General features: G+C 46.6%; 10 protein-coding genes across 10 annotated transcripts; 5 read left to right on the top strand and 5 right to left on the bottom strand.

Annotated features, from left to right (window-relative positions):
• Nucleotides 1–1742: 1742 nt before the first annotated feature.
• On the top strand, nt 1743–3484 carry BJ212DRAFT_1485446 (uncharacterized protein; the record flags this gene model as incomplete). The annotated part of the gene is made up of 9 exons (XM_041340981.1): nt 1743–2058; nt 2151–2173; nt 2235–2319; nt 2374–2564; nt 2628–2719; nt 2782–2930; nt 2991–3079; nt 3133–3147; nt 3200–3484. 9 exons carry the CDS (start codon nt 1743–1745, stop codon nt 3482–3484), a joined length of 1245 nt encoding a protein of 414 aa, XP_041188334.1.
• Nucleotides 3485–4140: 656 nt separating this feature from the next.
• Nucleotides 4141–5385, top strand: BJ212DRAFT_1449227 (uncharacterized protein; the record flags this gene model as incomplete). The annotated part of the gene is made up of 7 exons (XM_041338664.1): nt 4141–4281; nt 4332–4498; nt 4551–4586; nt 4637–4904; nt 4958–5089; nt 5143–5229; nt 5278–5385. 7 exons carry the CDS (start codon nt 4141–4143, stop codon nt 5383–5385), a joined length of 939 nt encoding a protein of 312 aa, XP_041188333.1.
• Nucleotides 5386–5920: 535 nt separating this feature from the next.
• BJ212DRAFT_1485444 (uncharacterized protein) lies at nt 5921–6504 on the bottom strand (the record flags this gene model as incomplete). The annotated part of the gene is made up of 2 exons (XM_041340980.1): nt 5921–6304; nt 6370–6504. 2 exons carry the CDS (start codon nt 6502–6504, stop codon nt 5921–5923), a joined length of 519 nt encoding a protein of 172 aa, XP_041188332.1.
• Nucleotides 6505–6744: 240 nt separating this feature from the next.
• Nucleotides 6745–8774, bottom strand: BJ212DRAFT_1386062 (uncharacterized protein). The gene is made up of 7 exons (XM_041336823.1): nt 8649–8774; nt 8380–8602; nt 8211–8327; nt 8054–8157; nt 7699–8008; nt 7475–7643; nt 6745–7413 (listed from the first exon to the last, which is right to left on the bottom strand). Exons 1-7 carry the CDS (start codon nt 8747–8749, stop codon nt 7067–7069), a joined length of 1371 nt encoding a protein of 456 aa, XP_041188331.1. The 5' UTR covers nt 8750–8774; the 3' UTR covers nt 6745–7066.
• A 3866-nt stretch (nt 8775–12640) lies between these two features.
• Nucleotides 12641–14999, bottom strand: BJ212DRAFT_1449225 (uncharacterized protein; the record flags this gene model as incomplete). The annotated part of the gene is made up of 14 exons (XM_041338663.1): nt 12641–13054; nt 13103–13152; nt 13212–13292; nt 13393–13446; nt 13494–13595; nt 13652–13672; nt 13720–13786; nt 13837–13893; nt 13943–14032; nt 14087–14171; nt 14224–14636; nt 14759–14797; nt 14847–14907; nt 14959–14999. 14 exons carry the CDS (start codon nt 14997–14999, stop codon nt 12641–12643), a joined length of 1575 nt encoding a protein of 524 aa, XP_041188330.1.
• A 1805-nt stretch (nt 15000–16804) lies between these two features.
• BJ212DRAFT_1206955 (uncharacterized protein) lies at nt 16805–17318 on the top strand (the record flags this gene model as incomplete). Its single annotated transcript, XM_041329163.1, has 2 exons — nt 16805–17054; nt 17107–17318. Coding segments are annotated over 2 exons (462 nt in total), but the record flags the coding sequence as incomplete, so codon positions are not given.
• A 24-nt stretch (nt 17319–17342) lies between these two features.
• BJ212DRAFT_1202391 (uncharacterized protein) lies at nt 17343–17555 on the top strand (the record flags this gene model as incomplete). Its single annotated transcript, XM_041329097.1, has 1 exon — nt 17343–17555. A coding segment is annotated over one exon (213 nt), but the record flags the coding sequence as incomplete, so codon positions are not given.
• Nucleotides 17556–20425: 2870 nt separating this feature from the next.
• Nucleotides 20426–20884, bottom strand: BJ212DRAFT_1303321 (uncharacterized protein; the record flags this gene model as incomplete). The annotated part of the gene is made up of 3 exons (XM_041333397.1): nt 20426–20690; nt 20761–20784; nt 20844–20884. 3 exons carry the CDS (start codon nt 20882–20884, stop codon nt 20426–20428), a joined length of 330 nt encoding a protein of 109 aa, XP_041188327.1.
• A 229-nt stretch (nt 20885–21113) lies between these two features.
• BJ212DRAFT_732170 (uncharacterized protein) lies at nt 21114–22224 on the top strand. The gene is made up of 7 exons (XM_041343939.1): nt 21114–21277; nt 21339–21362; nt 21414–21677; nt 21746–21750; nt 21806–21900; nt 21950–22119; nt 22170–22224. The coding sequence occupies exons 1-6, from the start codon at nt 21186–21188 to the stop codon at nt 21962–21964; spliced, it is 495 nt and encodes a 164-aa protein (XP_041188326.1). The 5' UTR covers nt 21114–21185; the 3' UTR covers nt 21965–22119; nt 22170–22224.
• A 1500-nt stretch (nt 22225–23724) lies between these two features.
• BJ212DRAFT_1485439 (glycoside hydrolase family 79 protein) lies at nt 23725–26303 on the bottom strand (the record flags this gene model as incomplete). Its single annotated transcript, XM_041340979.1, has 13 exons — nt 23725–24123; nt 24177–24231; nt 24283–24520; nt 24577–24618; nt 24672–24681; nt 24737–25052; nt 25104–25294; nt 25344–25391; nt 25447–25535; nt 25585–25672; nt 25724–25889; nt 25941–25953; nt 26003–26303. 13 exons carry the CDS (start codon nt 26301–26303, stop codon nt 23725–23727), a joined length of 1956 nt encoding a protein of 651 aa, XP_041188325.1.
• Between the last annotated feature and the right edge of the window lie 699 nt (nt 26304–27002).

The raw sequence follows: 27002 nt of genomic DNA, 5'->3' as shown, positions 1-27002 counted from the left end.
TGGTGGTCTCGGGAGACCTGAGGACTGGTGAGGTTGTTCTTATTTTGGGTTGGTATGTCATTAATATCTCTTCATCGTTCCGTGGTTTACACTGCGGAGGTCCGTCTGTCACATTGACAGCCTACAGCGTGCTCTGGAGTCTGGGAAGTCTAAATATAATATTCTATATAGTGCATTAAGACTCACCACTGCCACATCCTACAGCATCCTGGGTCCGGGGAATAAGTGATTGTGTCACGTCGACGATGATTAATGATTGATCGACGACTCGTGGACCATGTGCATGAGCGCTTGAGCCATGCATAAGGAGTACTACAAGCAACGCTGAGCGCTAGGTCAATTGTCATCGTAGAACTTAGCTAGTCTCGACCAAGACGTTCTAGGAACACCGGAAACATCCGGATGAGCGCCTGTGTTGAAGTCTTCTCTGTTTCTTACATAAAATATCTAATTTTCGAGACGAGAACAGTCTGTAGCCTAGCGCACTGGGGGCCGCGGGTCCTGTAGTGTCTCTCGAGTCCCTAGGAAGTACCCATGTACTGGGGAATCTAGGCCGCTCGAGAGAGAAAAAGTACTTAATTGTCTGATCTCAGAGAGTTAGATCATTTATGTACGTAGTACATACATGTTATTGTCAACCTAATTAATAGCAATCTTGAGAAGTTGTCGAGAAGCAGGACAAAAGGATGAGTGCCTTGGTTGTGATAACCAGATAATAGATTGCATATGAAATCTCAGATAGTGCTTCATATAGGGATGCCTATCACTCGGAGCTGGCGATGCAAGTGATACCCTGTGATACCATTATTATTTAGCCTACGTGACCTTGTAGTAAAACAATACGGTACCGAGTATAGAACAAAGGTGTCATCGATCCTCGGGTTCATTGTACGTTAGCATTTGATGGGCGACTAGGATCTTTACGACACGGGTTAGCCCGACCGCATCACCCCCATTCGAAAGTTTGAAACGTTGATGCATGCACTGTTGAAGCCTTCTCCTATGAAGAAGGAAATTCGAGGAATGAATAATTTCCTTCTATCAAGGTCTGGCCACTGGAGTTCAGGTAGTTGACCAGGTCCACCTTATTACACGGTCCATCTACATTCACCTGCATCGCTGATACTTGGTATGTCAAAGACTTGTGTATCATGTCGATTAAATGCCTCCTGTTGCATGCCAACAACTACATTCCCCCCCTCAGCGGACTGGAAGGCCCGCTCGAAAAATGCTTCAAAAAATGCGCACAATGGATTGTTTTCCGCATGCGCATGTTAATCCTGCATGACACGCTGGTCATGATCCACGTCGTCCTTGTTATCTTTTTGCCCGTCACTGGGAACACAATGTAACTTTCTCCTTCACACCAACATACAATGATTTTTGGCCTGTGGTGCTGAGTGCTTCATTGCAAGCGTTTTATACTGTACGTGTCTACTACTGTTATCCTAATAATACACCAACTATAAGACCTGATCCAGATATACACGACTATTCTACTCTTCCTTACCCAACGGCTTGCGATTTCGAGGATACTTGTACGTCGTCTGAGACTAACTGCTATTCATGACATCTCTGGCGCATGGGCCGGCCTTGGCTCTGCACTCAGTAGCGTCTGGCATCAAACCGACATCCCCGCCTCATGGTGGACGACTTCTGCTGTGGCAATCTACCTTGCGAATATAACCATACTGCATGTCACCTCTTCCACTCTCCTACAATTTCAAACCTTTAATACTTCCATGACGACATCGGTGCCAACAACACTAGGATGGCTAGATGATTCATCGTACGGCTCTTTCGCGAACCTGGGACTCATTACCTCATCCCTACCAATTGTCAGTCATTTGACGGGACTGGCGTCCGCAGGATTATCTAACACGACACTCTACGACACCCTCAAAACAAACGCTATAGCAGGAAATGCAACTGTGAACGCAACGACAGTAACATCGCATTGCGGATTGATTCCAAATGTGACATACTCTGCGAATACCAGCACGGCGATCGTTCCATTTGGGCCAGATTCTTCTCGCGTGCTTAATGCAAGCACTCTCTGTCGGTAGTTGTGATTGTGGTGATGTTTATCATGCTGAAAATGTCTACAAGGGCCAGACCAGATACATATAGTTCCATGGGTGGAATATAAGATCCTTACAATGAAGTCACGGAGGTAAGCGTTCTCTGAGATAGCTCATGCAGACTATAGAAGCTGAGTAACAAATCGACTCTAGCTCAATGGTGTCTACCTTATGGTCTCCACATTACTGGAGATTGAGCCTTCAGTACAAGATGAGGTCGCCGTAAACATGACTTGGGGTACGGTTCATGCTTGTTTGAAATACAGATATGATAACTTAATACGTTCTGCAGCTATCCCTGGCGTTGTCACTCCATACGTCATCCAGGTCTATTTCGTGCAATGTTCGCTATCAGCGAACACTACAAATGGGGTGGTCGACATGCAAACCAACAGTCTACTGAGTTCCACGTCCATATCGCAGCCATCCATGCAATGGGAAATGAATCAATTTGAGTGGTCGAATACTAGTTGGCAAGCCCAGGTGCGTTATACAGCCCCCATTTCGAGGGGCTATGAAAGTTTAATGATTTACCGTTGATTTTAGATCGGCAGTGCTTTGGCTACCCCAGACAGCAGCAGTGGGATTGTATTTGGCGGTACACCTTCACAAATCACCGAACTTTCTGTTGCTGACGAGTAGGATAAAAAATTTCCTTGACAGCACTGCTTAAATGTCTCACATGCGGCTTGATTTCTAGGTATATCATGTCATTGGTAGGATTGAATCTCACCGATGAATATTCACAATTCCTATATGACGGTGCTCGTCCGATTTCCAATTTCACTTTGAGACCGGATCAACTAGAATTTGCGATTGCGAAAGCAGCTGCACAGCTTATCTGGATAGGTAAGGATACATTGTTTCAAGCACCGCCCTGTTCTCGCTCATTCTGTGTCATATGCTTAGCGGGTCAATTGGGCACATCCAATGGAGGAATTGAGCTCGGCAATGGGACGGCATATGTCAACGAGGAGTTAATTGCCCTGCGCCTCAATGTAAGTGAACTGCACAGATGCTGTTTTTGATTAACTGATGAAGCATATTGTAGATCAACCTTCTTCCTGTGAGCTCGTCGTGATATATATGCGATAACTATTCATCGAATATGGTTCTAGTTGGCTTTCGCGACATCCGCATCGGTAATCATGCTGGGACTGGCGCTACACATGATAAGAGCATCCGATGCATCGCACGACATTCAGGCTGCTATCCCGAACATAGGTGTACTACAACTCTTGTGGTTGGGTCATCGTTCAGCCTCTATCAATGAAGTCCTGGAAGATGTGCAGCATCCGACAGAGACCAATCTGCGGCGAGCAGGCATGATAGATGTTTGCCTTGCGAAGACAATGTCCGACGAGGAGGAGCTAGGAGGTTCAGCAAATGATCTCTCCTGGTGAGGTCGACCACCATCATAACGACGAGATATGATTTGGGTTCAAGAGGGCTGGTAGGCTGCGGCTGCTCATTGATGTTGAGGAATTTCTACGCGACGCGCGTCATGAAGTAACCCCGCCGCCGAGTCACCACAAGGAAGCATTGCTGTGTTCTGCGGAAGGGTCTGTTATGTAAATTAGTAACATTGATGTCGTTGCATTGACCGCGATTCGTGATCCTCTTTGCGTCAGCCTTGAACGTTAACCTTCGAATGCTGGCTGACGTGGCCTACTAAGCCTTTGGCAGGTTCTAAGTTGACCACAGTTCGTAAATCGAGGACCATGTTTTGCACCTTCAGACCATCGCCGCACGGTCGATGGTGGTTCGGCATCGTTGCCGTCGATGATTTGGTCCATTACACAATGAGCATGACGCATTGGCTGACCCAGTGAGTATATTACGTACGGTACTCCACGCCACTCTAATAGGAGTCAATCAATTAATTGCCGCGTACGCGAACAGTCGCGGCTCGAACTTGGCTTGAACATACGTATAAAAGGCTCGCAAACATTTACTACAGTCACCATCTTTGATCACCCACAGTTGAAGTTCGCCAATTTTCTTCAAGCTCCACTTGAATTCTAAAGCCACCACTCGAAGTCGCTTCTCATCATTCATCATGGGTCATATCTGGTCAGCGTTCGTTCGCGAGACTTTTCCTCCGTCGACGCAGTTTTTCGCGTCTGACGTCCCAGACATGTCCGGAAAGGTTGTTCTTGTTACTGGTGCTAATTCAGGGATAGGCAAAGAGACTGCCAGAGTTTGTCTCCCATCGACGTATTTGCCTCATGCTGACATTTTTATCGTTAGGTCCTCCTAACAAAAAACGCCAAGGTTTACATTGCTTGTCGCGACAAGACCAAGGGTGAAGACACTATTCGCGACCTAAAGGAGAGCACCGGAAAAGAAGCATGTTTCTTGCAACTCAACTTGGCAAACTTGAAGTCCGTCAAGGCTTCTGGAGAAGAGTTTCTGCGGTACGCTTGCATTGCATCTGTTAAGCAACAAGACAACTGACACCTCCCCAAGGAGAGAACCTGTTCTGCACGTTCTATTCAACAACGCGTAAGTGTTGCCTAACTTGTCGTCTCATCGTCAGCTCACACATCGCTCAGTGGGGTAATGACTCCTCCTATGGAGATGTTGACGGACGACGGTTATGACTTGCAATTTGGCACAAATGTCCTTGGTCACTTCTACTTCACGAAAATTATTATGCCTGCTCTTCTAGCGGGTGCTGCGCAGTCACCTGACGGAGCTGCGCGCATTGTGAACACGTCTTCTAACGCCCACTGGTTCGGTAGTCTGGACTATAACACGTTCAAGGACTCCCCCGCCAGGAAACAGAAGAGTGCCATGGGGCTCTATGGCCAGAGCAAAATGGCAAGTTTTGTCCCCATTGTGTCAACTCCTCTGCTGAACTCCGGTGTGAAAAGGGCAACGTCTTATTTGCAGCTGAGGTAGCTAGACGATATGGCGACCGGGGTATAGTCTCGACAGCACTCAACCCTGGTGGTGTCAAGACGGAGCTCAGCCGTTATTATGACTCCTTTAGCAAAATGATAGGCGTATGTTATCACATCATTGAACCTTCCGGAAGCTGATCGTTCGATATTTGTAGAACATGGTTTTCCATGATGTATCATTTGGCGCGCTCACGCAGCTATACGCTGGAACCACTGCAGAAGGAGCAAATCTTAATGGAAAGGTTAGTCCTCTTCTCTCTTGACTGAACTCGAACTTATATCCTGGACAGTATCTTGTTCCTTGGGCGCGCATTGGGAACACACACCCAGAAGCACAGGATCCACAGCAGGCTTCGGAGCTATGGAACTGGCTTGAGGAACAAGTCAAGGACATTTAGGTTCGATCGATTCTCAAGTTGATCATGTCGATACTATACGATTGCATAATTGCCTTCAACGTTTCAACAGTCTAGTGGTACATAGGTTTGTCAGTTTTCATCGTTTGGTTGGGTCGATATTTATGCTCGAGGCAACCACTCGATCTTGAATCGAGTATTCCATTGCATGAAAAATGAGAGTACTATTCCCGATGATTTTTCTTGTACATACATTGTATTCGTGTACAATAATGGTCCTTATCCTTCTGGACTCGAGCTTTATTCGTTATGATTTCTACCATAATTTATCGTTCAATCAAGATCGACGATAGAGTCCTCGGAACTCATCATAAAATAAAATAAAATCGTTTTGCGACTAGATCACAGTGAAACAAAATCGCATGAAGAAAAAGCGATCGTACTCAAAACCCTCCATACTTCATTCCCTGAAGCCTCCAGGGTGAAAGTAAACACAAACTCCATTACAAAAAAGAGACGATGCAAAGTATTGATGCCAGACTGGGTGAGCAGAAGGATAACAGGCAAGAGCGAGCCACTAAAAGAACCAGTAGAGTACGAGCAGCATTATAGTAATCACAAACTGAATAACTGGAAAGACACATCGCAATGTCTTCAGGAGCTGCATGAACCAAGTAGGCACGGATGTTGGAATCGCGCGTAGACTTTGAGCCCTATGCTTGGGGAGGCGACGGGGGCCATAAGGTGACAATATCAGAGTGAGCGTGTATTGACGCATGAGGTTCTTGCCCAAACCGATGATGAGTGCCACGCAGAAACTTAGCAAGCTACCGACGAGGAGGACTCCACGTGAGAGTGTATAACGCAGTGAAGACATTTGGGGTTCGTGCGTAGGGGCATCGGGAGATCCTGGTGGCGGTGCATTGAACGCTAACCCCCAAATTGACCCGGTTATCACTGCCTGGAGAGAAAGAAAACCATGCATCGTTAGAGGATGCAATGATACTGCTGATGATGTGAACTCACTGAGATCAGTGTCCAGTTAAGGATGACGACAAGCATCTCAAGAGAGGTTTCGTTGGCACTCAAAATTTCTTCCTCTTCCGATTCTGGGATCAGTTCGTCAACTTTTTCCGAGTCTGCGAACTGTTGTTTTTCCATGTCGCAAGGTTCATGAGAAGGATGAGACCTGGAGTAGGGAAGTCTTCAGAACAATGGAGTCGGAGCAAATGGAAAATGGGCTTGCCTGTTATCCATTTCCACTAGACGCACAGATTGATATTTCTAGTAAGAAAGGGTTGTGGTAAACGTAGGTATTATGTCTGGAGAAGAGTACAGGGAACCGAAGTGACTGCAGTGCGAAACCTATTATAACTTCTAAGGCCAGCCATGCTGAGTGAGCGCCACACAGCTTTTACACAGCTTTCCTAACTATAATAAGACATGCGCCCTAGTATTTTATCGCCGTATCTTATCGATCTAATCACTCCCTTGATCAACAATACATGTCCTATGCGAAGTTGGGACCCTTGGCTTTTTTTCTGACATTCCTACTGTTATTTGCATCAACTGTTTGTGTTCTGATTCCTCCGTATCGTTGTCTTTTCTGCAGTAACAATATGATAATATTGAGTACGAGTACTGAAAGTCATAACATACGTTATCTTTCAAGACGCCCAAAAGTACAACTGCACACATAATACACACAGCTTACCAGATATTACTATAATGCAGCATCCGTTTTTGCTTTTTTTGATGGTGCAATCGTGGGGATGGCCTGACCACGAACACCAGTATCAGGGCCACCATCAGGCTCAATGGCCCGTTTGCGCTTTTCTCCGCTCTGTTCCTCAGACGTTGCGGCGGGCTGGCTTTTCTCGCCACTGCGACCTCCACCACGGCCACCACCTCTCCCACCACGGCCCCCTCCTCTGCCACCCCGACCCCCGCGTCCACCTCCCCGACCTCGTCCACCGCGTGATGCACCACCTTTTCGGTCCTGAGAACGCGAGAGAGCTGATCGCGCAGCAAAGTTGGCACGATCGATTTGGAATTTTTTCTCTTCTTCCTCTGCGACACGATAACAGGAGTAAGGCACGGATCATATACAATACGGGGAGGGTGACACTACCTTCCGGTATAGACCACTGGACTTCATTGGAATTCACAGTCTTCAGGCTGGTCTTCACGTAGTCGATCTCATCTTCCGTCAAGGCTTTGTCGAATCCGACGAGACCAAAGTCATCTCCCTTTGAGAATTGGATGTATGGTACCCGAGCAAAACGCTCTCTCAAAGGAGTCTATTGGTGCAGGAAGTCAGAACCTTGATAGACGAAGTGAAAGCCACCAAATTACCTTCATCTCTGTAAAGTTGGCATCACCACCACAGCCAGTGAACTTCATTGTTGCGCCTTTGATATATGGCACATTTTCACTCTTCACGCTGCCTCCATCTTCCTCCTGCACACGAATCTTGGACCCCATGATCTCGAGCCAGACTTCGGGGTTGGGCTTGTCTTTACCCTTTTGACCTTTCCCCTTCTTCTCGTCCTGCATCTCCTGGAACGCATTGAATCCCTTCCGGCTTGCCATGCTGTCCTTGCGCATCTCGGCGGTTTTGCCAGTAAGACCCTTTTCTTTGATTTTCATATCGCAGTAGGCCTCCCTAGAGTCCATTAGAGAAAAAAACTCGAGAAGAGAGACATCATACTTGGACATGATCAGCAGCTCAGCGCCATCCCAAGATGGTTTAGGATCAGCACTTAGGAATGCTTCTGCGGATTTCATCTCTGCAAATTCGACGAAGACCGATCCCTATGAAAAATATGAGCACGTATGTTTTTCTTGACTGAGTCTATGAAGCATGCCTTGAACTGCTTGTTCCCGTCTACACGACGCATCCTGACAGCATTCGTTTCTCCATACTGGTTGAAAAACTCTTCCAATTTCTTCTGCAGATCGGAGGTCTCGTCGCCAAACCCTTTCTGTAGTGTCATGCATGAGCAAATTTGTCGATACCTCAATGATCTAGCTTACCGCGTAAATACTTCTCTCAAACTGACCCTTCGGTGGTTGCACCTCAGTGCGACGCCTCGCATTTTCACCAGCTTCATCTACTTCCAGTTCCATGCTTGTCCGTAAGGCCTTCACTATCCACTCGTGGCCGTTCGACACATACTCTCGCATGCGCTTAAACGAAGAGACAGTTTTGATGGGTACCCAGTGTTCCGCATTTGCGGTGTGGAGGCTCCACATGAACCTGAATCATATCAGCCATGCACGCGGTGCATGATGATCATGCGCACTTATCGAACGGCAGGTTCGAGTCTGCAAAATAGAACTCGACTATGATATCCACGGAGTCGACAATCAGCCATCTGTAGAAAGATGACAGAAAAAAACACATACTCTGCTTGCGAGCATTTTGCAACTTCTCATCTTCACTTCCTTCATGCATTACTGTACCCTCTCCAGGGTTTTTCTCGTCAGAGACTACTGCAGGCTCCGTAGACATGGGTTATAAACAAAAAATAATTCAAGAAAATTGGGAGTAGTAGAGGAAAGCGCTCGGTTGAACGTTAATAGTTAAACAGATTGGGAGATGAGTCAACAAACCAAGTTGACTCGCTCGAAATTGAGTACTGAGTTGACTTGAGCTTCGGCGCTGGCAAGGAAGGCTGCTTTGCGTCGATTATATATGTAGTTATGCAAGAGTCACATCAAATAAAATCGGAGATTAGATAAGGCTTGCATATGTGCGTATGAATCAATAATCATATCGCGCGAAGTGTCGGCTGAGCTAGTGTTGCCACTGGACAGAACTATTTTGAAGTAGTTTTACCGGCAGAACCTGGCAGGCTGCAGAGTCGTGTTCTACCAGTGTACGTAGTGGATGGCAGAATCGCAGATGGTATCAGAAGTACTTGTCGGATGGAAGAGCACTGGATATCGAGTCAATATAATCCCATCATCGATTCAAATTTCAATATTCGTGACCATCAATGATCATATTCCGGAATCCCATGGCATCCTCCGAGTCAGCTGCTGCGACAGGGTCGACCCCTCGTCAATACGTATGCTGCAAAGTTCTGCAAAGTCAAATCTTCTTCTGGCCATTTCAACATGTCCTTCCTGTCCACATCCCAGTCCGAGCTCGAGGCAACTCAAAACTCTGTGTCCATCATTTGCTCCGAATTGCTATCCAGCAAACTCAGCATCGAGGTTACTAGCACGAACCTTTCGAGCATCTCAAATGTGATATCACACGAAGAAGCTGGCCCGGCAAGTGCCTACTCATCCTTCAATTGCATTCCACAACCATCCACTGAGTGAGCTTTCCATAGCAAAACATCCATCCATCCATCCCATCACATGGCTTTGCACTTTCCATCAATCGACAGCTGGATCCTTCCACCACCCAATTTTGTCACAACTTACAAGCTTTGATTCAAATCTTCATAACTATCGCCCAGATTATTTCTAACCACACCCTTGAATCCAGCTACTACTTTCAGTTGGTTCATTGCACCTCACATATTACAACCTTCATCAATGAGTGACAATCAGTATCATCTCTTATCTCTTGCATGCTCTCTGAACTCTTTGACAATTCTTGTTACAGTCACGTACACCCCTATTCATTTTCCTCTCCTTTCCCCTTGTATTACGTCACAAGCCACATGTTGCCACCGCTAGACTTATTTCTGATTCATGACTCATCTGTATTACATCATGATTGCCACTGCTGTCGCTAGATGACTCATTCCTTATCTCTGACTCATCATTGACTTATGTCTGCCCTAAATCATCTACAACCCTATATATAGTCAACAATGTACTCAGTAGTACTTCACTTTGATCTTACTAGGTTTTACCTGGAACATCTTTCGCTTAGGACCTCCAATCCCAAGTCATCTGAACCGATATTCAAGTCAGAGACACTCTTTGCCTTGTCTTATGACCCTTGTATTTGCAAGGTCTTGATCATAACATCAGTTGTTGCTCTTATTGAGCTGCTGTTGTTACAATTATCCTAGTTCATAACAGTTCTTGAAGGAATTTGGGTGAAGCTGTCCAAGGTCACTGTCATGGGTGCTCAATATAACTCTCGTGAACATCTACCCAACCTGAAATGTTTGCAAGGGACTCGGGTAGATCTCAAATACATTCATGGATTCCTGGATGACACAAACTCATTTGGCTGCATGGCATAGCTGGCGTTGGAAAGTCTGCTGTTGCATTTACAAGATGAAAGCTCTAAAAGTGATAGAAGAGATGAATGTTGAAAAGTGGCTAGCAGGGACATTCTTTTTCTCATGCAGGCACACCAAACATTGTATGGCTGGATATTTCTTTGCAACACTTGTCTACCAGTTTGTCAACAATTTTCAAAGCATCTGGAAGGATTTGTGCATATCCATGACAATCCTGCTCTACTAGATCCAGATACACCTATCTGTGACCTGATGGAAGCTTTCTTTCTTCAACCTCTCTGGAAACTCCAATCCAGATTGTGTGGGTGTCTGCCTTTGTCATTTGTCATTGATGCCCTTGATGAATGCACATCCAAACAGGAACTTATCGATCTCATCCTTTCCCTTGCACAGGCTCTTTGTGAGCCTGATCTACCTGTGACACACATTTGTTCATGAGTTGCTTGGGATCACATATTGGCAAGGTCTTTCAGAACAACGAGGTGTGCACATTGGTGCATGAGATACTGGTGAGAACTTCTGGGGAGGGTGACATCATCTCATTAGATGGCACAGACATTGACAAAGACATCTGTACTTCCTTGCAGCATTCCTTCAAAGAGCCATCCTGATTTCCACCAGCCATTGATGCATGATCTTGGAAAGCTGGTGAGCCAAGCTGGCAGATGTTTCATCATGGCATCTATGATGATGAAGTTTGTTGTTGACAATGGATATAAGGATCCCCACAATTGGCTACAGCTGATGCTCAAACTGATGAGCAAGCTACTAGCAGCAACAGAGGTGTACAAGTTATACGATCATATCCTCTCCACATGTGCCAATCCCAAGCGGGCATACCTTTGTTGCTGCACTTACAGACCCTCTACCACTTTTGAAACTTATGAAACTTCTTGGCCCTGGTCAGGACTGTGATACCAAGATGATACTAGGGCAGCTACGATCTATTATGGATATTCCTACCCACACCAGTCTCCCCATGAATATCTATCACTCATCTGTTCATGACTACATTTCCAACCCTTCAAACTGCAGCCTCCCATACACACACGATCTGTTAATAGCCCACTCCATCCTCTTCACTTGATGATGAAAGACTCAAGAGACTCCAGAAAGCATGACTTCAAGAATAGTTCAATGCTGGAATTGCAAAGCGTGTCATAGTCATCATAGGTGCCAGAGACCCAAGAAGTGCCAGATCACCAGCTGCAGACCCACACATAGTGAAAGTGGCTGCTGACCCAAAAAAGGCTGGCCTTGGTCTGGGATGCTGTCATGTGGGGGCATTCCTGGAGAGCATAGGCCATGAGCTCACAAGACTGGCTGCAAACCTGGGGAGGACGAAACTGGCTGCAGACGCCCCATGGCCAAGTGTGGCAATCCACTCCCACAGTGTCTTTCTGGGTGACTATGGAAGAATTCTCAAGTACATTGAAACCAATTAACAGGTATACCATCGTTTCAGAATTGCCTTTACCACTATCCTTCCAAGTTATCCAGCAGCTCAAAACCTTGCTGGATTTCTTAATGTTGCCAGCATTCCTAGTGTTAAGCCACAAGCATCATTCTGCCTCTGCATTGTCAACACATCTCCACCAAACAGAGACATCATCCATGTTATGAATGTCTCTATGACTTTCACACACAAAGCACAGTAAAATTCGATTATCTTCTGATGCTCTCAAGTATGCCTGTCAAAACTGGACTATCCATCTCGTGTGCTCCAAATCTATGAGATGACACGCTCAACCATAAATTCTATGCTTTCTGGAATCATCACCTCCTTTCCTGGCTCGAACAGCAGTGGTGTTTGAAGAGTCTATGGTCTTGTCTTGAAATTAGGGCAGAAACTTGCAAAAATATATATTTCTCAGCTCAGCCACCCAATTCTCCGACAAGCTAATATTGCTTTGTTCCAGGTTCGGTTTTTCTTTTCCATTGTATGAAACCCCTTTGTAATTCTAACTCATCTTCAGTTTTAACCCGACAATGTGCAACCGAGTGAAGGGCGGCAACAGAAGCTTCTGCACCCGTGTCCATCTATCACTAGTAGTCGTTTGCCTTAAGATATCAATATCGAATGTTCAATTGATAGGCATCGAGAACAATAATAGACTCACCACCATGTTGTACAAAATCCGCTGAGCAGAGCCGCTGATATATGACCATAATAGCGTCAAGACTGCAGTGCGTCCCAGAATATTCTTAACAGCCTTTTTTCGCCTTGCCCATGCCCATTTCTCGGCGCCGACTGCCACATAATGATCCCAATTCGGTGTGCGAAGCCACCACCACCAAAGCGTCACAGCCCAAGGGAAAGGATTATATACCTTGCCTGTGCCGTTTGTGCGTGCCCAGGAGTAACATTGCACTGACACCGAGCGGGACAGTCGTTCTTGAACCTTGGCATTATATGCATCTGTGGGTGAAGCTTTGACGGTGAATGATGAAGCGGAACCGCCGAGGACCGGCTCTATGAGTTGAAGGATATATCCAATCTTGTGACAAATTTGAGTAGAAACACACAAAAAGTACACTGGACTTACTTGAACTTCTTCCATGAACAACGTTGATGCCGGTACTCCGGTATTTGGTCCTGTGGTTAGTACATCAGGCTACAAATTGATGATAATAATATGTCCTTTGTGAACTCACCAGCTAACAAGTAAAAGTTTGGTATGTCAGGAACTGCAGTCCCGAGGTATGCGGTAGGGCCACCATGCGCATCATAATAGCCTTAGATAGTAGCTCCATTCAAGCCTCGAACGTGCATTTGGTATCGGTCCTGTTTCTGCAGTTGGCATCTTGTGAAACATTAGATCTGTGTAAGTAGCACTTACGCTGATGAATCCGGTCGCGTATATGATGACATCAAATGGTAACATTTCACCTAAACTAATGTGAGGAGAGTGATGATCGTTGACAGCCTGTACATACCAGTGTTAGTGATGATGCCATTCTCCACTATGTTAGCAATTCCATCGAAGTTCAGTGTCAAGTTAGGCCGATGGAGAATATCCAGGAAACCACTGTTTGCGACTGCGTGGAATGAAATGAGAAAGGACATATCACAGGTTCAACCACCGCCGACGAACCGGTCCGCTTACAACCTGGAGCTGTGGAGCATGTGAGCACAAAGAAAATTCCTTGACCAGACACGTACGATAATTGGGCATCATACGATCATGGTATCTAGTCGGTGCGTTGTCGAGAATGTATTTCGTCATCGCCTGACAAAAGCATTGGAACGAATGCCCCGAGACTCTCGCAGCCTGCTCACCTCGCGTCGTTTCTTGAGAGCTTTGTCACTCGGGCGCACGATAGAGGGAAAATCGAACTACAATAAACGTTAGCAAACTAAAACCCTGCAATGTAGCTGGTCCGACCCAGAACATGATCCAAGCTCGGTGCAGTCTCATTGCCAAAGGGATGTTGGCAAATATCCACTTCTCGGTGTCCGTGTACGGAATATGTGGCTTAGATGTTTTGTTTAGTTGTTCAATCATCGAACACAGTACAAAGAATCTCACTCGAGTGTTGAACCAGGTCGGAGTGCGGATGAAGTTAACGACTTCGACGAACGGGTCTTCAGATATAGATGGCACAAACTGTGCTCTTGTTGTATGTCACCACCGATTACTTGCGCAGAAGTCATTGTACGACTCACCCGGAAGCGGCATTTCCAATCACTGCAACACGCTTATTCTGCATATCTATTGAGCCTGGCCACTGTGCGGAGTGAAACGAAGTCCCCTGAAAGTTCCGAACTCCAGGGATCTCGTATGGAATCTTTGGAACCTCCAAAACACCAACGGCAGATATCACGATGTGAGCCACACTCGACATTCGCTTGCCTGAAAATATGTCTTCCGCGACGACGGTGTACTGTTGCTTGGCATCATCCCACTCGGCAGATAACACTTTTGTGTTGAACGCAATGTGTGAATATAGGTTATATTTCTTCGCGAGCTTAATCCAGTAGGCTTGAATTTCCGGTTGAAGGCCATGCGATTTGTTCCAGAGTGGATAGAGGTCTGATGATAAGCTGTACCAATGAACTTGGACATCCGACGAGCATCCCTAGAAGACGCTTTGAGGTGAGCAATATTCTGCAGTTTGCCATAGCCGTTACCCATACAGGATATGTGTTGGCCTGTGCAAAAAATTGTCAGGAGAACCTGTCGCACATCACAACAACGTACCCTCCACGCCCCACCGACTTCAGACCCTTTTTCATATATCTATTGAAATACTCAGCGACCATACCACTCGTTGCATGGATGAACCCACTGTAAAATCGTGAAACCTGAGCTTAGTTTTGAGAGCAATAGCTTGGGACAACCCGCCAACACTGCGAGCGGATATTCAGTTGGTGTAGAATCACATCAAAAGCGATACTTACCCGGCGCCAATGATGACGACTCTTCTTTGGAGGTCAATCATGTAAGAAATGGCCAATCTCAAACTGAGTATTCCTTTAAGCTTTAATTCTTGCTCACCTAGTACGGGAGGCTTTATCGAACGAGGTCTATTAAAACACGCGGGACGCTAGACTCGCTTCCGGCTGTTTGTTTGTTATACCTCTCCCGAGTATAGCAGTGATCATCATATTACAACAGATTCAAAATCTGTTCCTCTTAGTTCAAAACTTACCGATCGACATTTATCGGAACACGCCTCGAAAATTCGCTCATGGATGGTTTCCTCGGAGGATGGGTAACTTCGTCCTGACCAAAGTGGCTAACACAACAGAATCTAAATATGTCTAGAATTGTTCCAGTGCAGGTTCGAAACCTGCCGATGCACAAGGTTCTTCTTTCTATCAGAACACGCTTTGATTCTTGAAGCCCAATGAAAATCGACAAGAAACAGGCCGATATGTGGCGAAACAGGTCGAAGTAGATAATGAGGTAAATAGAAATCTAAGAAATTCGAGACGAGAAATGCTCAATTTTGTGCAAAATGCAAACAATCTTTGCTAACGTCAAAAATGCAAGAATGGTGTTGTAATTTGCACAGTGCATTCGACAAACTTAGCATTTGCGACGCTTACGTCGTGCATATCTTATATCATAATCACGCTTTGCACTTACAGATCGAAATTTCTCTAAGTCACCACATACCATACCATGGACAATCTCCAGGCTGGTATATACCGGCCACACGACACTGCCATTGTTTATGTCTGCGATTGCGATGTATGTCTCCGAAAGAACTGCGGAAAACCCAAGCAGGTCAAACGCACTGCATACTTCGAGCATCGGCCTGGCAGACTTGCCAAACACAATGCCCTTCCTCCCTCTATTGTCCCATTGATGCCACCCAAACCTCAGATTCTTGTAGCATCCGAACCTCTTGCAGTGCCTGAACCGTCATCAAGCAAGCGTCCAAGTACATCTGAGACAGACGAACCATCCAGTAGCAGCAAGAAATCACGTACCGAGGAGACATCTGGTCCGTCGGTATGTAGCCCAGCCCCGAACATTGCAGCGCTCACCGAAGTACTAAACTAGACCCTCAGATTAAAGTCAGCAGCGCCGAATCTAGTCATATGCCTCGTGTTGAAGATAATGGGATGGCCGACGGAGAAGATGATACATTTGATGCAGCGGCCGGTCATGACTTCGGAGGTGCTGACTTTGGGCAAGGTAACATGACCTTTCCTGTCTGAACGTGACTGATCACAATCGAACTCAGATTTTCAAGGCCATGATAACGACAATGATGACCTTGGATACGAGCGACAGGAGGAACACCAGGAAGAAGTCGGCGAAGAGCGTGAGCATGACGAAGAGCATGAGCATGATGAAGAGCCTGAGCGTGGCGAAGAGCCTCAGCATGACGAAGAGCCTGAGCATGACGAAGAGCGCGCTAATGATCCCATACAATCAATGGGATGGACTGACGAAGACCTAGAAGAGTTACACCGCATGGCGCAGCTCGAGGACGCCCAAGATGCCATGTCATTTATCACAGCGCTCCGTAAAGCGTCTTTGGATGACCCCCATTCACACCTGCCTGAAGAGGCTCTTGCCAGGCTTCGCAATCCCCCTCATCAACTACCTGACAGTACAGACCCGGACCTCATTTTATCGCTCAAGTATTATTTTGCCAATCTCACAGTTAACGCTTACAACCTTGTCCGCGATGCCACCATGGAACGCCACCCAGAAGATGACATATACAGTCACTATCGCATCAAGAACGCAGTCACGGAACTCAGTGGCGTGGTCCCCATTGTTCACGACATGTGCCCTAACACGTGCCTTGCATTCACAGGGCCATATGCTGACCTTGCTCGTTGCCCTCGATGCGGAGAGGGTCGATGGGATCCCAAGAAGACTACGGCTACTCAGAAAGTAGCTCGTCAAACCTTCGACACCTTTCCAATAGGACCGCAATTGCAAGCCCTTTGGCGCCATCCTGACCACGCGGAGAAGATGCGATGGCGTGAGGAGCGCACACAGAGCATTCTCGATGAGCTCAAAATGACTGGAGGTATGTGCGCATCACACTCAGAGAGTTCTTAATGTGCTAAAGATCATTGAAGGTATCCCTGACGTCTATGAAGACGTCTTGCACGGCAAACAATACCTTGATGCATGCCAGTCTGGCAAAATCAAGGACAGAGATGCGGTACTCGTGCTGTCGATTGACGGCGCTCAACTTTACGAATCCAAACGTTCGGATTGCTGGATTTACATTTGGGTCTTGTTCGACCATTCACCAGATGCGCGCTATCAAAAGAAATATGTACTACCTGGTGGCATCATTCCTGGGCTGAAAAAGCCTAAAAACCTCAACTCATTTGTATTCCCCGGTCTCCACCATTTATGCGCCATCCAAACAGAAGGACTTGCAATTTGGGACGGTGCGCAGCAAAAAGAGTTCCGCTCAAACCCCTTCCTCTTCGTTGTCACTGCGGATGGCCCTGGGATGGCATTCTTGACCGGCCTTGTAGGTCATCATGGCAAGATGGGATGCCGTCTTTACTGCGGACTACGTGTCTTGTACTTACCTTCAAGACGAGCAAGGGAATCCTGTCTCTGCTCAGCGTGCCAAGGCAATCCGACAGCTTATGCTATCAAGCTTTCGTCAACTTGAGACACAAGGTCTCGCGCCTGATTCAATCGGTCAAGCCTCGTTGCAAGTTTTATGTTGGCTCACTCACACGCTACGCAAACAATTCCTTGAACTTCGTTTATGCGCTGACAACCGGAAATCCATGAAATTGATGACAGACAACTACTCTCAGTGGTATAACTACCATGTCAAGAGGAGAGGCACGAAACGCATCAAGTCCGAAGACATCCCTCTTGCTGGCGGCGAGCTGCGCGAGAGTTCTGTCGACACTTTACCTTCCACCTCTACATCTGCCAGTGATCCCGAGTCTTCCAGCGACTACCTCGATCCGATGATTGACCCGGTGCTTCAAGAACCTCCAACTAAGAAACAGAGACTCGACTCACTCGAGGATGCTGACATTCAGATCTCGTTACCACCTGTCAAAATCGACGAATCTGCTCTAGTACCGTCCGTCTCCTCAACAAACGAGCAAACGGAGACTCTTAATGTGGAGGTGCGTAGTCCGACTCTGATATTTTTAAATACTAACTTCAACTGCACTCGCTAGATAAAAAATCCACTGTAAGTCCTATGTCTCGATACTGGTCTATGTACTGATATATTAATCTAGGGATCACGTTCTCTTGAAACCTCGACTTCGACCTATCCCAAAAGTGACCCCGGTGCCCTCAACCAATGCCCAAACCAACTCACCGGCACCTTCCAACGACTCGATACCTACGCCATCCTTAACGGTGACCCCAACAAACTCCGACTCTGATGCAGCATCGCTCTCAGTCAAGAGAGAGCTGCTTGTAGCTGCGCCCACTAAGAAAACTCGTCAACCCAGTGTGAAACCAATGCGTATTGGCATGAAAGTAACACCTCGGTATGTCTTAGTTGATGTTACTTACTAGCATTTTCTAATCTTTTCCGTCCTTGTAGTAATCTGTGTGCACTCGATTGGCAAGCAAAAGGTCACCAGCGTGAACCGGCTAGTGCATTCGCACTCTACTGGAACAATCTGTCGGCCAGTATCAAGGAGGTATGTGCTACATCGCAAACACCTTCCCGCGCTAATGTGTTACACCAGGAATACAAACGAATGGCCGCAGCGCAGGTGAGTGTCGTCGTGCCTGCTGGTACTATAGGCCACTGTACTAACTGGTTCTTCTATTACTACAGATTGGCTCTTCTTTGACACTCCAAGGCAGGGACAGTGAGAATGAGCACCATGACTAGCGGTGGGATCCCGATGGATGTGTGCAGGCGTCGAGAATCGGGATGGCGGGCGAGGCGGCGGGATGGCGGGATGGCAGCGCAGCGCGCAGTGGGTACCCCAGTGATAGCGATACCTAGCGATACCCCCCAAACAATAGCGATACCCCTCGATATTCTGATTTGATTGCATTAGCTGTGTATCGATTACATTTTTGATTCAAATCGAGCGAGAATCCGTATGTAAATGTCTATCTAAACAGTCTCGATCTGTATCTTTTTGCATCTCGAAAAGTGCCGTTTTTTCGAAAGACCTCGAAACGCAGCGATAAATTTGACAGCCTCAATTTTTCTAGACGTATATCATTACGTATCTACCTCTTTCTCGTCGATTTTCACTGGGCTTGAAGATTCACTCATGAATGGTTTCCACGGAAGTTGGTCTTATAGCCAGGTGGTTTCCACAACAGAATCAAAATCTGTTCCTCTTGGACTGCGCAGATTCGAAACCTGCCAATTGATGGCTCTTTTTCTATCGGGACACACCTTGACATTGATTCATGGATTGTTTCCTCAGAGGTCCATCTAATGAGTCTTAGCCAAGTGGCTACCACAACAGAGTCAAAATCTGTTTCTCTTGGAGTTGGTTCGAAACCTACTGGTGTATAGATCCTCAGAGGTCCATCTTAACTAGACCCTGTCATTACGCCGAAACCTCTTTTTTATGCGAAAATCTGTCCATGAAACGGAAGTTCACTTCATGCCCCGTAATGGCTTCAGCTCTCTTCAGCCTTTCCCCGGAAGGTTTTCTGGCTATCATCCATAACTTACAGGCATTCGAGAAGATGACTCAACGAGAACCTGATGCCGAGAACTTAAACACCATCCATACGCCGTAGGTTTTGATTCCACCAAGCTTGTCCACTGTTTATTCACTTTAAGTCATCATCGTTCATTACTCTCAATTTCTTAATGTACTCACAATCTCATCTGACCAACCTTTGCGAGTTGATTGTGTTACGACCACTGTTAAACATGCATTGCCTAAGCTTTCAGTTCACTAAAATGATGTAAAATTAGCGGTGGCTCTTCGTCGGACAAACCTCTCAAAGGAAAGGAATGTCACGGTGCTCAAGCATCTTCCGACTACTGGTAATGATTTTTCGCAGCTTTTCTTGAATGTTGTGGCTCGCTGCTTTCCAAAGGATACCGCTGATGACGTGCAATTAGTAAATCCTTGATCCATTCTCTAAATGATAGTACACGATATCAGTATTTGTAGGACAAGGTTACTGCTAGCGAAGCTCGGCCTTCATCTAGTGCCCTAAGCTTTGCTCATTGCATTCATCTCAGCCGGTGTACTGTACATGTGTGGCATTGGACGACCGGAATACCTATTAATCACGTATATGGGTTCCAAGTTCTCTGGCTGCAATCTGGATTCGAAGTTCAGCCACACCGGTATTGATTGTGCAATGCAAAAGAACTTCAGATCGACAAGTGGCAGGATATCTTCTAAGAAATCGAGTCTTGCATTACAATATATGGGATACCTGCTTGGTACTCGCACAGGTTCAGCGCATCAATCAGACCAACGAGTCTGCATTCTCGGAAACTCCCCGAGGCTTCCCATCTTCCCAAATGCTCTCCGTCTCAGTGGTTTCGTGCGCGGTTTCCGCACTCGACTGGGGTTTCGTTGCTTCATTCTTCTTTGCAAGAGCATTGCGATAAATGCTTCTTGAGGTGAGCAGCCTGACAGCGCCAATCACGATTGCGTGTGCTCCAGCATAGAATGCATAGTACTTAATCTTGGGCTCGCTATAAGCGAGGTGCAGGAAAATAATCCCCATGCTACATCGAGTCCGCAAAGTCAGAAGCTACACGCAAGAGATCGTTGCAGTTCTCCATGGAGGATACCCACCAAAGCGTTGCCGCGGTGCAGAGGCTACATGCATGAAAATTTAGCTCGCCTTAGAGTTAGCCCATTGAGTAGAGTGGACATACAGGTGAAGTATGGTGGTGGCAATTGGATCTGCGACTTGCATCTTGGGCGTGAAGTACAGCAAGGTGAAGATATAGACTTCTGATTTATGCCAGACGAGACGAGGCACTGCCTGTCACTGCAATCACTGGAATATGTAGTATCTTGTTCACGAATTCTGCGCTGTACACGAACATGTGACATCGTGAGATCCGCAGCATTGATGACCAGAATAGCGTTCATATCAGCATCAGCGGAAGCTATCCAACGCCTGACGGCTGTATCTCCTGTGTGGAATATAAGTGTGTTACTCAGCCCAATCTTAGCACCATTTTTCACCTTTACCAGTGCAATCGAACAGTATCATGTCAAACTCGCTCGAGCCTCCACCACCGTTGACTGAGAAGTTGACTGTCAAGGAAGTGTTAATATCCATTGGCGTTGGTATCTTTTTTCTGTAAGCAATCAGATGTAGAAAAGAAATTTGTGACGTGAAACTGACCACTATTCCTTGACAGTTTTAATGTCATCAACAGTATCTGGTGAATTGTTAATTTCTTCTTGACTACGATGATCTAGAAATTGCGCGCCAGCATTGTAGTCATTTTCATCTATCTTGGATCAACCATTCCAGTACTGAAACCATATGCCACCTATGTTGCTGTCTACACGCTGGGGGCGAGGACCGTCTTTTTTGCATGCATGTTCCTTGTCGGATGCTATTGGTGCTGTCTTCGACTGGTGGCACCAAAGCAGGCCGGAAGCAGTATTTCCGAGTGGTATTCGAAAGTGCAAGTACACTCCAGCAAAGCCTCGGTTCCAAGCTACAGAAAACTAGGCAAGGCGGGGAGAACATTGTACGCATTGTCCTGCATTGGATACTTTAACGTTTGTCAAACTGACCAGTTCCATATGCGACTTACAGTTTTGGTGAGCTGTTCATGCTAAAACGAAAGAGTGGTCGCTGATGTTCTTGTGATTTTAGCCACCACGGGCGTACTTTACGCTTTCAACGGCTTGCATTATTGCTTCCGCCCAGAGAGAGTACCCGAGTTCGGCGTGTACAAACCTGTGATAGGTGTTAGTTGGTTCATCTGTGCCGCCTGGTTAATCCATATTGCCTGCGTAGGAAGGGTGCCAATAATGAAGGGCACCGGAGGGGAGAATGTGATAGTGGGCAATAATGGCAGTCAGCCTGAATCGGATGGGGTTACTCCAGCAGGTGAGCATAGAAACGATGACACCACAACTCAGTGAAGTGTTTGTTATACGGGAAACGGTGGAAAGGGCGGCGTGGTGGTAAGTCAGCCGTCCAATGAATCATTGCCTAGCGTTGAATATTTCGACAGAAATGCCTTGATACGTACACAAATCAGTACTCTTTCATGATCGAAACAATTTAATATTATTTACCCCCTCCGGTCTTGCCACCCACTTAGAGGTCATGATAGGTAAGTATTAGTATCTGAAGAACAGATGAGCCTGGAGTAGATAAAACTCGAAGCAATTTTTCTTTGGGTAGTGACTCAATAGTAGCAGGACATAAGTCGCCCCAGAAGAACGTTTAATGCAAACAGATTCGCCATGGGTTGTCCAAAGATCTGGTTGGGGCGAACTTATGAACGAACGTCCGGGTCATTCGTCAGTGCATATGCATTATTTTGAATCGCAAGCAACGCTTACTACTCTGGGATCTTGGAAGCTACTTCTACTTCTCAAATGGACCTGTCAGGATTCAGAGATAGTAAGTTCCCCATGATCATGAGGAAGGAGTAGAAATATACACACAACCCGTGCATCCGCAGTTGGTTTAGGTAGAAGCACACTTCTGAGTCTCCACCCCCACAAGTGCGCCATTGGACTCCCGCCTGTGAACGTCATCTCTTCAATGTTCGGTTTCAACCCAAGCCTGACTGAGGCTGGTTCAGGATACATGCCGAAATTCCGCAAGAAACGGCTGTTCACGCTGCAAGTAATCGTTCGATGCCGAATATCCTGACCGCGATCACATTTCGTTTTGCTCTGACTTGGGCTGAGGTGGTGAGGCTAGATGAGATTGGGATTTGATCACCATAAGTGAGCACAAGTTGAAGTAATCAATGGCTGATTTTCCGGGAGTGAGCTCGATGTATGCCGGTACGATACAATAATACACGCCTGCGGACAAGCGGCGGCGTCGTGGTAGAGCGCGGCGTATTCAAAGGACGGTGCTCATTCCTGGCGATACTACGATTAGCTCCTCGCCCACATTTTACAAGATCGCTGTTGCACAAGGCCTTGTCGAAGCTGCGTAGACTGGTTGATCCCCACTGTGCATGAGTTGGTGCCACCTGTTGATCAAGATCCCGTTTCGCTGAGACAAGGAAAGGATGAAATCCCTGAATGACAGAGCTGTCATCCTTAGTTGCTATGAGGCATCTGTATCTCTGCAGTAATGAGTGAATTGATTGCTATGATAGATATCTTTGAGGAGAGGAAGTGAACGTCAGTATTTGTTGAAATCATAACGATGACGTGAGTCAATAACCCGGCCAGTGGTGAGTACTCGAGTACCGAGAAAGCAGTAAGCTAGTTATATGTAGTCATGGAAAAAGGTGCCCGCGACTCGGATGTGATAGAAGGATCATGCCGGCGTTAAGTTACTTGAACACCACAATAACAGTTTTGGGATTGCAGTGGTAAGTGATGGACAAAAAGACGGTAAGTAGGATTAGTGTAAGGTATGATGCACGCAAGGCCCAAGATCCAAGTGGTCCAAAGAATACTACAAGAAAGAACGTTATGCTACACACAGCAGTGACAATGAATGATTCCGGGATTTATATTCATGTGAATCAAGTCCGATGCAAGTGAACGAAGAAAGCTCCTGACCCGTTAAACTCTGAATAAAAAATACAGAAACGTTCATCGTATGAGGGCCAGACGCCCGACTATGAGAGCACCAGCCATGACAGCGACCAAGCTAGGTAGCGCTTGCGCAAATCCCAGAGCGTTGCTCATCTGTCGACCTTGGCTCGTGCCCGCTAGGGCGTCGGCCAATCCTTTCTCACCGTTTGAGGTAGCCAGCACGGAGGGGTCAACGGTGATGGTTGGTCCGTGGAGATTCGTATATGTGGTGGTTGAGAAGGTCATCGTCGGGCCCTGATCGGACTCGGACAGCGCATTATCGGTGAGGAATACGAGGGCGAAACCAGGAGCAGGTACTTCGACTTGACATACGTTATTGATCTGGTCACAGGGAATCGTCTGTACGTCAAGTGTGCCATTAAGTCGCCCGTCTGATGTGAATGGGCCGCCGAAGGTCTGGGAAATAATCAGTCTAAGTGGTCAATGCGGAAACTTGATGTTGTGCACACCTGTCCAGCCCACGTGAAGTTGTATATTTGAGAGACAGAGTCGGCCAGCAGGTACCTGAGCGAGCGTTAGGAGACAATAAATTTATGATAATACGGGATCACTCACTTGACTTGCACTTGAGCAGGCACTGTCCCCCCGATCGAGATATTCGCAGTGTAATCGCTATTTCCAGACGGATCCGTGATGAAGTTGGTCAGCGCAACACGGACTGGCTGGCCATTTTCGTAAATCGCGTAACCCGGAGTGTAGTCACTTCCACCATTTGCCTGCAGATCCAGGACCTGCGCGGTATTGGAGGAGCCCAGTGCTTCTGCGACTACTAGAGCCGAGTAATAGATCGGACCTGCGATGAGAGCATCATTGGCATACAATAGAGAACTGATGCAAGGTAGCTCATACCAATGGTCCACTGATTGAATGTCGACTGGTTTGTCACAGGTGCTAAGGGGCAAAGTTAGAACAATCTTCATTCAGGCAAGACAATTAATACGAACGTGTAAAGGGCTGTAGAGGACGATGGTCAGAGGTTGGATGACGATAGGACTCGAGTTGAACGCACGTTGTAATACACACTCTGTCCACCGACATGAAAAAGAACAGTTGAGAAATTGCTGTATGCTAGCTGGAGAGCATAGTCAATTCCCCACAAGGCAGCCCCGAAGCTGTCGCTTAACCCGGGGAAACCTCCGCAAGATGCCGTATTGGTTTCTGACATGATGAAGGGCTTTCCAACAGATTGCGCATAGGCGGGGGCACCAGGGAACTCGTTAACGATGCTTATTCCGGCTTGATGTGTCAAGAAGGACGGGAACATCTCTTGGCCAGTGCGCTCAGTTCCTATGCCGAACTGAGCATAACAATTATCAGTAGGGTACCTTCAGGGTTGTGAGCCGGATGACGATGATAATAAACAATCTATCATTCACCTTTCAACACCCAGTGCAGCAAGGTTTTGGTTGAAGTCTGTGGCGAACCCGGTTTGCCAGATATCCGGTGGGCTCCACACGCCAGCCAGGTTGGGACCAATGAGCAGGTTTTTGTTGGGAATATTAGAGTCTGCGTTCATTGCGTTGATGAGAAGACCGAATTCATCCTTGTAATCCTGAGGGCTATAAGACTACAAGAAGGTCAACAATGTGATACAGAAAGAGGCCAGAAAACCCTACATTCGGACGGTGACCGTGTCTTGAGTAAAGATCAGGCTCGTTGCCAGCCTAAAACGAAAGCAAGCAATCAGATATTGTCATATTATACGTCAACTTTCCGAACCTGTAGACCAATCAGATATTTCCCAAGCATCGCCTCTCCTACTTCAGCGATCTGCAAACGCCAATTCTGAGTGTCATTGAACGGCACACCTGCGCAAGAAGGTCAGTGACGACAGGAGTATTATCACGTATCACATACCCATGTACCAATAGACGTCAGTGAGTGCAGATATCTCAGCCATCATTTTGATGATCTCGCTTGTGAAGACAAGGGGCGGCGTTGATGTCTTGGAGGTGTTCAATCTCAGGATAATTGAGTAAAAAAACATTGCACTTACGGGGTTAGATGACCTCCCATAGTCCTTCTCGAGAGCAGCACCGTCCGGGGTACTGGACACTAGTGTAGCGGTTTCTTGAGTATTACCACCGACACGAACTTTAACGCTGCCCCCGCGTTGTCGCAGGTTGGCCATAAGGTTGAGAAACGGCACTTGAAGGAAAGAACTGCCGATCGGGGTAAATATCATAGTCCTTATCAGTAACTAGATTTGTTACCTGTTCAGCCCGACTACAAGACATGTTCAGTAGATACAAATGCAAGTGAAGGAAGTACTCACGGACTTGCGTCGTAACACTAAACTCTATACTGAAACCAAAGAATGAACCTTCTTGTTGAATTGAAAGTCCCGAGAGATTGTCTCCGGTCTGCAGCTCTACATTGAACTGAGTGGGTGGAGGAGGATTAGGTGGGGCCGGTGCATTTAATATTGTTTGATCATATGAAGCAGCACCGGTGTATGAGGCAGAGGCAGCCGTCGTGGTCCCAAGTGGTGACTGGACGTGTGGACCATAGGCAGTGATAGCTGCCTGAGCTAGGCCGAAGGAAAATAATAACGAATGGACGAGGAGAAGATGCATTTCAATGAAATGTCTGAAGCCATAAGAATTCATCAGCTACCTGTAGATCATTTAGTAAGTGTGAAGGAGTACCAGTTCCTCTAGAGTCTAGATGGCGATTCCACCCCGTTAGAAGGAGTTGAACGTTAACGTTGAAGACCAAGGTGCTCCCGAACTACAGCTTATAGCATTTTCGGAGCCTTTACATAAAGGTCGAGACAAACGAGGATAAGCGTCACTATTTAACAGGGACGCCCAGGCCTGGGAGCTTACGGTTCAATCACTGCGGATCCGGGAAACAGTGCAGAAACGAGTTTTTTTTTACATTATAGAGTAGCGACGATAAACATATAGCATAACCGGACAATAGCTAAAAATTTGTGAGGGAGGGGCAAATAAAAGTCCGATTAAGGTGGAGACATGTCTTCTACTACAGTACCATGGAGAAAACGACGGTTCAATTTGCAACCTTGCAATGATGGCCGCAGCCCGAGCTGTACCGTTCATTAATAACGATCGGTTGGTCAAGAAGTTGGGAGCATGTCATGTGGCAAAGAGATCACCGCTAGAAATGCACGACTAGTTAAAAGCAGCTGGGCTGTTATGAGGTTGAATGATAGTTCTGGTCAAAGGGACTTGAGTCTTGACGGAAAAAAATAAAGGAAGAGTCACCTCATACAAACTCAAGGGTCAGGTTGTGAAGACATGATCTTTTTAGAG

This window comes from Suillus subaureus (assembly GCF_016647635.1).
Source record: "Suillus subaureus strain MN1 chromosome Unknown BJ212scaffold_41, whole genome shotgun sequence".
Classification (NCBI taxonomy): domain Eukaryota; kingdom Fungi; phylum Basidiomycota; class Agaricomycetes; order Boletales; family Suillaceae; genus Suillus; species Suillus subaureus.
This window is presented reverse-complemented; position numbering and strand designations above follow the sequence as displayed.

Bases quoted from the DNA above. Each gene is read 5' to 3' on its own strand.
- BJ212DRAFT_732170 (XM_041343939.1), top strand. From the start codon at position 21,186: ATGTCAAACTCGCTCGAGCCTCCACCACCGTTGACTGAGAAGTTGACT. The intron at 21,278-21,338 runs GTAAGCAATCAG...ATTCCTTGACAG, and splicing joins GGCGTTGGTATCTTTTTTCT to TTTTAATGTCATCAACAGTA. The intron at 21,363-21,413 runs GTGAATTGTTAA...ATTGCGCGCCAG, and splicing joins AATGTCATCAACAGTATCTG to CATTGTAGTCATTTTCATCT.
- BJ212DRAFT_1386062 (XM_041336823.1), bottom strand. From the start codon at position 8,749: ATGTGTTTTTTTCTGTCATCTTTCTACAGATGGCTGATTGTCGACTCC. The intron at 8,603-8,648 runs GTGCGCATGATC...GATATGATTCAG, and splicing joins TCGAACCTGCCGTTCGATAA to GTTCATGTGGAGCCTCCACA. The intron at 8,009-8,053 runs GTATGATGTCTC...AATGGACTCTAG, and splicing joins GAGCTGCTGATCATGTCCAA to GGAGGCCTACTGCGATATGA.